Raw genomic sequence first — 13,365 nt, 5'->3', positions numbered from 1 at the left:
AGGATTATTTAACTCTCTCAGCAGTAATGTCCTCACTCACAAAATGAAAGTACTATGAATAGCCTCTTAATTTGTTAGAAGTATTGGGTACAACATGTCAGATAATGATAGCTAATAGTTATTGAGTATTTATTATGTGCCAGGTGATTAGTAGATGTGCCTGAGAAACTAGATGCTAGTTTCTAGATACTAGTTTCTAGTAAACTAGGTACTAGAATTTAATCACTTGCCAAAATTCACATAATTAGAAAGTCACAGAAATAGGATTAGAGCCAAGAGAATCAATACCAAAACCCATGCTCTTAACGTGTTGTGCCACACTGCCCAATATGGAACTGTGCACTGAGTACAGACTCAACAAGCATGAGTCACAACTACTGTTGTGATTGTTAACACCCTCATGCCACATAAAATGAGGCTATATGGAAAACTGAATACTCACACTGCAGAATGCACAGTACCTGGGACATGGCTGCAAAAGTCCTCCTTCGACAACGCAAGCCTGTTTCTCGAGAAGTTCAGGACACTCCTTTCCACCTCCAACAGCAATGTGTTTCACATTCCGAGTCCGGCTCCTAAATCCTGGTGAGAGACTCCCTGAACGACATGTCTTGGAGCAGGGACTCCAGGAGGACCACTCAGCAGTCTCACAGTCTTTCGACATGATGCAGGACTGGACAGTCAAAGGGAAGGAGTCTTTCATGCAAAGGCTAAAGGAACACAAACAGAAACCAGATGGCCACAGATTAAACCAGTGCAAGCAACACTACAAAGTGCCTATAATTTTTTAAAAAATGAAGTCTAGTTCAAAAATGAAGTGTTCAAATTTGTGAATTTAAAAAATCTTACATACATCATGATAAAATATTGAAGAATGTGCATTTTAAAAATGCATGATCTATTTAATTTGAAATGGTGAACTTATTTTTTTTAATGGTGAACTTATTTAACTCTAGCCAGACACATATGTAAGGTGACTACACCTTTTACTTATAATGGTGGTTCTGCTGGAGTGTTTTCACCTACAATACAATTTATTGACTGGTTCCCAGGTGTCACACAATCTTGCAGTTCACAGACTCTTTCCACAATCTCATGAGTTCACATACTATTATGGCCATTTATAGATGAAAAAACATTGACTCAGGAAGGCTAAATCATTGGTCTAAGGTCAAACAAAGGTAAATGTAAGCTTTGGAATATGCATCTATCCATTCTTTTAAATACTACACTATTAAAAATTTTTAATGGACTATTATATTTCCCTATACTTTTAGGCTCAGAGCAACAATTTCCTCATCTGTAAAATTTGAGTGTTATCAGATATTAGCAATCTAATTGGTGGATATATAAAGAAATAAAAATAAAACAATGTGATAATGTAATGAACTCAATATATAAGCATTTATAATGAATGATGGGGACAAATACTGATGACACAATGATGGACTGACCACCTGGAAAGGCAGGGGTGGAGGCCAGATCTTTTAAGAAAGGACATCTGAACTGCATTTTTAAAGATTAATAAGAGTTTCTCAGGCACAGAAAGAAGATTAAGTTAAAAATAAAACCCAGCATATTCAAAGACATGATTAACACTTTGTAGGGATAGGAACCAGTATGTTAGAGCTAGAAATACTGTTTCACAACAACTAACTGTTAAATTTTCAGAAATTCTGGAAGCCAGATGAACTCATGTGAAGTCAATTAAGATTGTCATGGAGGGAGTATTTATACTACAGATATTAGTAAATGCTACAAATCAAGTCCCTGACCCCCAAGGAATGGTGCTTAAACATTTGCAGCCATACCACTAGGAGAAAATAAAAGCCAATTTGACAACTGTCACACATTTTTCAAATTAGGAAGCATAAAGTACAAAGAGGAAAGTGAATTGATATTAGGTATATATATAGATTCTTCAAAAGTATGTTTAGAAAGGCTTCTTATGAAACTTCTTGACAAGATGGATGCATATGTAGAAATGCTTTGTTATCCCCCACAACCAAAAAAGGAACAACAATGATTTGAAAAACAAACAAACAAACAAAAACAACCAGAACTGCCAGAAAATCAAACAGTATGGAAGACCAACAATCAAGGAGTTAAAGAAGAAACCTTCATCCAGACTGATAGGAGGGATAGTGATGGGCCACAGCAGAGGAGAAGACATGTGGCAAGGAAGTGGCTGGCAGACCAGGTGGGCTCACATTTGCAAGTGGATAAGCCAGGAGAAACAACTGCGGAGTGAGACAGACCATGCAACCTAAGGCTCCAGCATGGGAAAAGAAAGCCTCAAAACCTCTGGCTGTAAAAACCTATGAGTGTCGTGCTGGCAGGAGAAACTCCCAGCCTCATAGGAGAGTTCAATGGAGAGACCCACGGAATTCTAGAAGGTACACAAGCCCACCCACCTGGGAATCAAGTCCAGATTCATTTGTGGGTAGCAGAGGAAGTGACTGAAAGCCAGCAGAAAGCCAAGCAAGTGGCATTGTTGCTTCTCCAACTCCTCCCCCACACACAGCACCACAACAAGCAATGTGGGTTGCCCTGCCCTGAAAAATACCTAAGACTTCACCCCTTATTATGTAACAGGAGTACTGAGACAAGGAAATATGGCCCAAATGAGAGAACAAATCAAAACCACAGAAAAAGAACTAAGCAACAGGAGGTAGTCAACCTATCAGATGAAGAGTTCAAACAAAACACTGGCAATCAGGATGCTCACAGAAATGATTGAGTATGAATAAAAAACAGAGGAAGACATGAAAGCTATACAAAGTGAAATAAAGAAAATTATACAGGGTAACAACAGTGGAGGGAAGGAAACCAGGACTCAAATCAACAATTTGGAAGAGAAGGAAGAAATAAACATTCAACCAGAAGAGAATGAAGAAACAAGAATTCAAAAAAATGAGGAGTCTCTGGGACAACTTTAAACCTTCCAATATCAAAAAGAAAAAAAATAGGCATGCCAGAAGGAGAAAAGGAAGAGCAAGAAATTGAAAAATCATTTGAAAAAAAAATAAGGAAGGAAAACTTCTTCAATCTGGCAAAGGAAATAGACTTCCAGGAAGTCCAGGAAGCTCAGAGTCCTAAAGAAGTTGGAACCAAGTAGCAACACACCAAGGCACATCATAATTACATTACCCAAGATTAAAGATAAGGAGAGAATCTTAAAAGCAACAAGAGAAAAGGAGACAGTTACCTACAAAGGAGTTCCCATAAGACTATCATCTGATTTCTCGAAAGAAACGTTGCAGGCAAGAAAGGGCTGGAAAGCAGTATTCAAAGTCATGAAAGGAAAGGACTACCACCCAAGATTACTTTGTCCATTACTAAGCTATCCTTTAGAATGGAAGGGCAGATAAAGTGCTTCCCAGATAAGGTCAAAGGAGTTCATCATCACCAAGCCCTTAGTATATGAACTGTTAGAGAGACTTATCTAAGAAAAATAAGATGATCAAAACTATGAACAGTAAAATGACAACAAACTCACTACTATCAACAACTGAACCTAAAAACATGCTAAATAAATAAACTAAGCAAACAAGTAGAAAAGGAACAGAATCACAGAAATGGAGATTGCGTGGAGGGTTAACAGGGAGGGGATGAGGAAGAATGGGGGATAAGGAACAGGTAATAAGTAGCATGAATGGTAGGTACAAAATAGGCGGGGAGGGGGGTTAAGAACAGTATAGGAAATGGAGAAGCCAAATAACTTATATGTACAACACATGGATATAAACTAGGGGGGGGATGCTAATGGGAAGTGGGGTACAGGGTGGAGGAGGATAGAGGAGAGAAAAAATGGGATAACCGTAATAGCATAATCAATTAAATATACTTAAAAATAAAAAGTGTCTTCTTTTCAAGCCTAAGAAATTCATATCTAATTGAATATTCAATAATTTTAAGTGGTGGAACCTCTGTGAGAGTCTCATAACAAGATAATATTCCAAATATTGATTGGCATTCTTTCTTTTTGTTATTTTCTTGGTGTTAGCCTTGACCTTATTCAATCAAAGGTATCCTCTACTTTGGGGAAGAAGAGGATAATTTTAGCAGGAATTGGAAGTCAAAGAAAGAGTCAATGTTCAAATACTGACTGTAAAAAACTGGGCCTAAGATATTTTGTGGAATAATGGGCTTTGGTAATGGTTCCTCTATACATGTCTACAAAAGGAGTGAAGTATTAACATGATTCCAAGTTTCTGACTTGGGAAAATATGCACATAAGGGAGCCATTGACAGAGGGATGGATTATAGAAGATAGTGTGAAGGAGGAAAATAAAACATATGTGACCATATTGATAAGTGAATCATAGTGAGACTTCCATATTGATATCGTTCAGGAAAACATGGGTAGTTAGTGTGTCTTCCAAAAACCACAATGATATAAGGTAAACCTTTAGTCTAATACTTTATTTTGAAATCTATTCAGATCACAGTATTTCCTTCCAAAGGAAAAAAGCAATGTATACCTAATTACCATTAATCATTTCCATGTGACATTGTGGGGGCTTGGAATCAAGATACACTGGGAAGAACCTCTTTTGAAAATAAATGGCCCACCTAAAACACATGTACAATCACTGTACAATGTGCAGGTAGGTGTTAATCCACAAGAAATTGATATGTTTTTTTTTACTTTTCAGAAAGTGTTAGTGACTGAGCTGTGTCCCCTTCCCAAATTACATGTTGAAGCGCTATCCTCTAGTACCTCAGATGTGTTTGTATATGAAGTCATTAAAGAGGTAATTAAGTTAAAAGAAGGTCTCTAGAGTGGGCTCTAATTCAATATGACTGGTGTTCTTATATGAAGATGAGGACACAGACACAGAGAGGAAAGAGTATGTGAAGACATATAGCAAAGACGACCTTCTACAAACCAAGGAAAGAGGCCCGCCCGAAAGAAACCAACCTTGCTGGTACCGGATCTTGGAGTTTTCCACCTCAAAATTGTGAGAAGAGTAATTTTTATTGTTTAAGCACCCAGTCTGTGGTGATTTGTTAAGGCAGCCCTAGGAAGCTCATACAGAAATTTAATAAAGTTTTTCAATGTGTGTATATTTTAGAATGAGTTTCAGTTTCCAAGATGGACTTTCTTTTTCCTTTTATGAAGAAGGTCCCACATTATGCAATTCTCTGTCTACAGTTAAAGTGGTTATTTGTTTCTTCCCATTTACCAGCTTTCATTATCTGTTGTTCATGCACCTTGAACTGACTTATTCTATTAAACAAGTAAGATGGATAATAAGACACCAATAGTATGGGCACTTTATGGAGCTGCAGGGCTCATGTGTTCTTTTGTTTTTCTAAAGGACTCCTAATTCTTTAAATCAGAAAGTGTATATAGAGGGGGTGAGAATATGGAGGCCTCTTGCTCATTCCTCCAGCATAGATTTTCAGCTGATCTTCTAACAAGCAACCTGAACAATCAATGGAATCTTAGATTATGCAAATTTCTGAAGCTAAGAAGTACAAAGGAAGCTTTGCACTGTCTTGTAAGAGATTTTATAAGTTGAAGGGGACATGCCCTGAGCAAGGAGCCTGAAGCAGAGGAGAGAACATAGGGAACCCACACCCTTAATCGGGAGAGACTTGGGAGGATATACGAAGTCTGGAAGACTCAAGTTTGCATACACACACACACACACACACACACACACACACACACACAGAGTAGAATATCCATAACTGCAGCATCAACAGGAAGAGTTCAAGAGAGAAATTCTGTCTCCTAAAACTGTCAGAGGCACTGGTAGGCTATGGACAATCCTGACTGAGAAACACTTTTTGCTTTTTAGGGAAGTGGAGTGCACAAAGAGGCAGGCAGTGGCCCAGAGCTACAGTGTGGGTGCCACATAACGACTTTTTTTAAGAGGGCAGTGGAGGTTGGCTGTGCAGGGGACCACGTGCATGCATGCAGCTGCCTCAGCAGCAAAGAGGCCATACTTAAAGTGCAGTTCATGCTCAGTAAATCATGCTGGCCAAGAAGAGTAGAGAGCTGCAAGGTGAAGGGATTGCAGGGCCGCATCCACCATTGCTGGTGAGCAGAGGGCTGTACTCATAATGGAGGGTTTGGGTCTGAGCCTCCAGCAAGAGCACTGAGCTAGGAGCTGGACAAGCAAAAAAGCTCAGTGCCTAAGATTCTTTGCAGCCAGGCAGGGTTACTCACACCTCAGAAACAAACTCCTGGGAAGGGGAATTTGTGCCCACCCCCTCCCTACCTACGGGATTTGCAAACTCTGCAGAACAGTAAGGCCAAGCTCAAGAATCTCCTGGAGGGCCCATATCCACAGGGGAAAGAAAGAGAATCTCCAAAGAATTCCTTTATGAACTTTTATCAGACACTATGCTGTCTCCTCCTTGGGTCCTATTCCAACAGCAGAGCAGAGAGTTTAGAAATTGGTACAGCAAGAGGTATTCAGGGCCACACCCAGCCTTATCTCTCACACAGAGCTGCCATCAGCTCCAAGCAGGAAAGAGCTTATCCTTTTACATATATTGGCCTCTCACATGAAACAGACAGCTAATTCATCTGAAACTACATATTATTGTAAATAATCTGGGGCAGGCCAATCCATGTGATATGGGGTGGGGGAACACACCCACGTTCTTCCCTGAAGACTGAACAGTGTCTCTTGGGGGGGTGGCCCAGGAACCCCACCCTTCTGATCACATGAGGGGCCACCTCTACAGGCATGTGGAGGTGTGACATAGCACTCTAGGATGTTAGAGGAACCACCCATATGCCTTGTGATGATAAAAAGTCAGCAGGGCAGAACAGTGAGAATCAGCCAAGCTTGAAGGAGATAATCAAAGACTGTGGATTGCTTGTAGCCTTGAACAAGGTGTCTAAAGCTAGACTGGGTCACCGGCTGACATCAGGGACAGATCCTGATGAAGAAGACACTAGGCAAACAGACACTAGACTCTGTGCTGAGATGAAATCTACCTTGTTCTTTTTCATTATTTACATTATTTTTCTCCTGCATAGCTTTTAACATGGTTTCTTTGTCTTCAGTTTTGTTTCTATTATTTCACTATTTTTAATTTTTAAAATTTTTTGTTTTATATACAGTATTATTTTTAATTTTTATTTTAGTTTTCATTTACATCCCATACTTTATACTCTTCCCTTTTCTTACTCTATTTTGCCTTCATTCTTCTCTTTCTTATTTTTGGTTTAAATTAATTTTTCCCTTTCTACCCATTTCTCTTATTTCTATTCCTCCCTCTTACTATTTCTCCTCTGTCCAATCTCTCAAAACCATCTTTCTTTCCATTAGTCATTTTGCATTGTTTTTCCTTTCTTATAATATCCTTATTGTAATTCCACCTTTATTAATATTTGCTCAGGTGTCATTGATACTGGGATTCATGTTGCCTTTTTTCAAATATATCCCTAGTGATTCACTATTCTCTTCTTACTTTAAATCTCATGTTTTACTGTTTGCTTGTCCTACTCTATTCCACCTTCCTCCTACCCTGTCTTATTTTCATTTTAAATATTATTTTCTCTCTTTCTTAGACTAGTTTCTAACCCTTACACTTATTATTTCTCCTCCCTCTATCCTCTCAAAATCATTTTATTTTCCTTTAGACATTGCACAATCTTTTTTTATTGTATTATTATCTTCTTTCCACCTTTATTAATCTTTGCTCACTTGTTGTGGATATTGCTGCCATGGTTGTTCTTCTTCAATTTGGTCCCTACATTTTCATTATTTTTTCTCCAAACCTCATATTTTACTCTTCCCTTTTTCTATTCCCTTTTGCCCTATGCCCTCCCTATTTTATTTCCATTGCACATTTTATTTTCCCCCTTTCTTTACTTTGTTTTATTCCCTATTCACAGTATTTCTGCTCCCCTAACCTCTCAAAATCATTTTTCTTTCCATTAGTCATCTCACATTATTTTTATATTTCATATAATATTCCCTTTCAAGTTTTACTAATGTTAACTCATTTGTTGTTGATATCATAATAGTGGTTGGGGGTATTTTTGCTGGTATGGGTTTTGTAAGGAAAGTATAGGCAAATGTCTCTGATGAACATAGATGCTGAAATACAAACAAAACATTGGCAATCCAGATCCAGCAATACATTAAAAAGATCATACACCATGATCAGTGGAATTTATCACAGGGATGAAAGGATGGTAGGGTTTTGTAAAACAATGAATGTAATATGCCATATAAGTAAAATGAAGGACAAAAAACACATGCTCATATCAATAGATGCTGAAAAATGATTTCATAAAATCCAGCATCCATTTATTATAAAAACTCTCAGCAAAGTGGGAAGAGAGGGAGCATACCTCAACAAAATAAAGACCACATATGAGAAACCTACAGCCAACATCACACTCAATGGAAAAAAACTAAAAGCATTTCCCTTAACATCAGGAACAAGACAAGGGTATCTGTTTTCACCACTCTTATTCAACATATACTGGAAGTCCTAGCCACAAGCATCCAAATTCAGAAGGAGGAAGTAAAACTGTCATTATTTGCAGACAACTTGATAGTATACATAGAAAACCCTTTAGTCTCCACCAAAAAGCTACTTGACCTAATAGGTGAATTTGGCAAAGTAGCAGGATACAAAGTCAATATTCAGAAAAGGAATTTTTGTACACCAACAATTAAATATCATAAACAGAAACTAGAGAAAAAAATTCCATCTACTATAGCAACAAGAAAAATAAAGTATCTATAGGAATAAATTTAACCACGGAGGAAAAGATTTATACTCAGAAAACTATACAACACTGAAGAAAGAAATTGAGGAAGATAGAAATAAATAGAAGCATATTATCTGTTCATGGATTGGAAGAATTAACATTGCCAAAGTGTCCACACCTCCCAAAGCAATCTATAGATTCAATACAATTTCTACTAAAATATCAGTGGTATATTTCACTGAGGTAGAAAATATATTACAAAAATTTATATGGAACCAATAAAGACCCCAAATAGACTCTGCAATCTTGAAAAAGAAGAATAAAGTTGGAATGATCACAATACCTAATATAAAACTGTACTACAAGGTCACTGTAATCAAACAGCCTGGTACTGATGTAAGAACAGACACATACATCAATAGCTGTGGAATAGAGAGCCCAGAAATAAACCGATGGTCAATTAATATTTGACAAAGGGGACATGAGCATACAATGGAGTACAAATACTCTCTTCAATAAATGGTGTTGGGAGAACTGCATTGGTACATGCAAAAAAAAAAATGAAACCAGACCACCAACTTCCGCCATATGCCAGAATAAACTCAAAATGGATAGAAGACTTAAATATAAGTTGTGACACCATAAATTAAATATAGATAGGAAAATTTTAGACATTCCAGGCAGTAATATTTTTGCTCATATATCTCCTGGGGCAAGGAAAATATAAACTGATGGGATCACATCAAATTAAAAAGCTTCTGCACGGCTAAAGAAACCACCATCAAAATGAAAAGGGAACTGACCAAATGGGAGAACATATTTGCCAATAATACATTGGACAAGGGTTAATTCTCCAAAAAATGTAAATTATTCGAATGACTCAAAACCAGGAAGAAAAAAATTCAATTAAAAAATTAGCAAAGCACCTGAATAGACATTTCTCCAAAGAGAACATACAGAGGGCCCATACAGATATGAAAACATGCTTAACAACACTAGCCATCAGACAGATGCAAATTAAAACCACAGTGAGATATCTCACACTTCTCAGAATGGCCATCATTAATAAATCAACAAATAAGTGTTAGTGAGGATGGGGAGAAAAGGGAACCCTAGAGCACTGTTGGTGGGAATGCAGACTGGGGAAGCCACTGTGGAAAACAATATGGAATTTCCTCAAAAAATTAAAAATGGAATTGCCTTTTGGACCACAAAATCCACTGCTGGAAATACACCCTAAGAATCCCAGAACACCGATTCAAAAGACCTTATGCATATGTTCATGGCAGCACTATTTACAATAGTCAAGTGGTAGAAACAGCCTAAGTGCCCATGAGTAGATGAGGGGATCAAAAAAACTGGTACATTTACACAATGGAATACTACACTATCCAGCAGGAAAAAAAAAGAAGGAATTTCTACCTTTTGCAACACCATGGATGGAACGGAAGACTACTATGCTAAGTGAAATAAGTGAGTTGGTGGAAGACAAATACCATATGATCTCACCTAGAAGAGGAATCTAATGAACAAACTAAACTAATGAGCAAAATAGAACCAGAGACATTGAAGCACGAAACAGGCTGACATCAGTCAGAGGAGAGAAGGGAGGAGGATAATGGTTGAAACAAGGGGCGGGGACTAGTTAAGAAACATGTGTGAATGACTCATGGACACTAACAATGGCGCGGGGATTGACTGTGGGGGCGGGAGGTGGGTTTCGTGGAGGAGGGCAAAGAGGGAAAAATGGAAACAACTGTAATAGAATAGCAATAAAAAAGAGTAATATATTCCATTGATTACATATTTACTTATGTTTAATGTTATTATGTCTTTGTGTTTTTGAAAAGATCTCCTAGTTCCTGGAATTCAAAAGAATTTATTTCTCTTTGATTACATATTTATTTATTTTTAATGTTATCTTCACTAATCAACCCCCTAGGTTAAAAAAATAATCATAAAAGGTACCACACAGGGCCTTAGTGTAAAGTGATCTGTGAAATTCCATTTTACTAGAATAGTGAATCAGAATTAAACTGTGAATCAGAAATATCTGGGACCTGAATTATTTATCACGATGCATTGGCATGACCTTAGTCTCTTGGCTGCTTAGTTTCATTCCTACAGGAAAAAAATGATAATAAAATGTGATCTGCTCACAAACCAGAGTTGTGGTGACCTTTACTGTAAGTAGAAATAGCTTGTGAACTAAAGTCCATAACAAAGTTTCTTGTCTACAGACAGAAATGGGGACTAGTCCTTTCAGGGAGGTGGTTTGCCTTTTTAATAAAACAGACATGTATTATTGATTGGTCTTTTTAAAAAGACGATGCTATGGTAATTACACATCCTTGACATTTACAGAGTATGTTGTCATTTATAAATTACTTTGCAAGTATTCAACTGTAAAGGAAATCTTTGAAACAAAAAATTACTCTAGTAATTTTTGCTTCCTCTGTCTTTACATACAAAATAAGGATAGAAACGTTTCACCAGAAACTTTTCACTGGAAAAGTGCCCTCACTTCATTAATACTTCAATTACTATTTAAAAATAATATTAAATATCCCAAACATTCAGAAAAGAGTAATACAATAAATACTCTCCCTTTTTATAGCAAAAGCCAACGTATGCTTCAGGTTTCATTAAATAAATTAAAAATTACATATTTAGGTAAAATTTCCTTTGTTTTCTGCAATCCCAATTCTATCTTTTTTCCATACACAGCCACTCTCCTAAAAATAATGTGCATTAATCTCTATTATGTTCGTTTGTTTTCTCTTTTTTTTTTATCCTTACCCAAGAACATTTTAAAATTGCATTTGGTGTGGGGAGAAGGGAAACAAAAAGGGAGAGAGAGAAGCATCAATGCGAGACGGAAGCAGTTGCCTCCTGTACCTGCCGGGACCAGGGATGGAGCCCATAACCCAAGCATATGCTGGAAATCAAAGCCACAAAAATTTGGTTTAACTAAATATGTGTATGTTCATAAATAGCAAGCAGCATTCTTATTTTGCATGTTTTAAAAATCCTTGCTTAAAATACACATTACTCTGGAAATTATCTTCCTCATTTAGTATTATGACTTCTAGATCTATACATGTTGATAAATTCAGATAACAGTCATTCACTTTTATCAGTGAGTCATATTCCAATGCATATGCATTCACTTTCTAGTGCACCTTTTGGTTTTGCTTAATTTCTTGCAATTTCACAGGATTATGTATTGAACTGCCTTTTACATGTATCTGTTACACATGTGAGAGATTTTCCCTAGTATGTTACCCTGAAGTTGGGCCATAAATATTCATGTTATCAAATGTGTTAGACATTGTAAAAATTCTCCTTTCCTACATGTTCAAAATTATTGGTATTATTAGACTTGGTTTTTCCAAATTGTAGAGAAATGCATTTGGTTTTTCAGATTACCATTGACCTTTATAATCATCTCATATCTTTAGTAATACCCAAATTTTCTATTCCATGAATTGACTCATCCTACAGTTTGTCCATTATGGTCAGTTGAATAATGGCCCCCAGAAGATGTCCATGCTCCAATCCCTAGAAGCTGTGAATATGTTAACTTTCATGCCAAAAGAAATTTTGCAGATATGATCGTTAAGGATTTTCAAAGGAAGAGATTACCATTGATCATACAGGTGGGCCCAATGCAATCACGAGGGTCCCTGTATGAAGGATGCAAAAGGACCAGAGACTGAGAAAGATACGTGATAACAGTATTACAGGTTGGGTTAATACAAGGCCCATAGCCAGGGAACATGGACAGTCTCTGGAAACTGGAAAATGCAATGGAAACTGCCCCCCCCAAATGGAATAATCCCATTTCAAGATTTCTTAACTTTCAGGCTTCTGACCTCCAGAACTGTAAGAGAATACATGTGTATTAAGCCTGAGGGTTTTTTGTTACTTAATCAATGCAAAACTAATATACCCATATTTCTAGTGAGCTGTCTTTCTTCCTATTGAATTTAGGAAGTACACTCACACACATATATAGATAATGATGATAAATATAGACACATACATTTCTCCTTCATGTTTAACCTATATAATTATCTGTTTTCCCTCCTAGGTCAGTGTTTTAAAAAGATTTCTTGAAAATTATCTTTGAGCTTTTTATTAATTTTAGCATACATTGCAGTCACATTTTTAATGTCTAGGATTTCTTTCTTACTTTCACCCTGTCTGGTGTGGCTCAGTGGATTGAGTGCTGGCCTGCAAACCAAAGGGTCACTGGTTCAACTCCCAGTTAGAGCACATGCCTGGGTTGGGGGCCAGGTCTCCAGCAGGGAATGTGTGAGAGGCAACCACATATTGATTTCTCTCTCTTCCTTCCTTTCTTCCCCACTGTCTCAAAATACAGAAATTTAAAAAAGAATTTTTTTATTTCCTATTTATTTCTTTTTAATCATATCCTATTTTTATTTCATGAATGGAACATATCATCATGTCTTTGATAATATAAATTATACTTTTTTTTTTACTTGAGAGAGCCTCTGCTCTCACAGATTTGAAAGAGATACCACAAGTACAGATTGGAAACTCTTTGAATACAGGTGTGGTTCATCAGATAGTAAACATGACTGTTGACTGATTATGCAAAACTCAGACATTTTATTTGGGACCCTCAAATGTTGGTCTCCATCAGTTTT

General features: G+C 37.0%; 1 protein-coding gene across 1 annotated transcript in view; it reads right to left on the bottom strand.

Annotated features, from left to right (window-relative positions):
* The window catches only part of THSD7B (thrombospondin type 1 domain containing 7B), a 618,064-nt gene that overhangs the window by 575,845 nt on the left and 28,854 nt on the right, over positions 1–13,365 (bottom strand). Inside the window, exon 3 of the mRNA XM_037030021.1 lies at positions 462–710. Coding sequence (XP_036885916.1) covers positions 462–710 — 249 coding nt within the window. The remainder of the gene's footprint in view (positions 1–461; positions 711–13,365) is intronic.

This window comes from Sturnira hondurensis, unplaced genomic scaffold (assembly GCF_014824575.4).
Source record: "Sturnira hondurensis isolate 20B ecotype Veracruz unplaced genomic scaffold, ASM1482457v3 Scaffold0000256, whole genome shotgun sequence".
In the NCBI taxonomy this organism is placed as follows: Eukaryota; Metazoa; Chordata; class Mammalia; order Chiroptera; family Phyllostomidae; genus Sturnira; species Sturnira hondurensis.
Note: the sequence above shows the minus strand (reverse complement) of the source record. Positions and strands in the feature narration are given on the sequence as shown.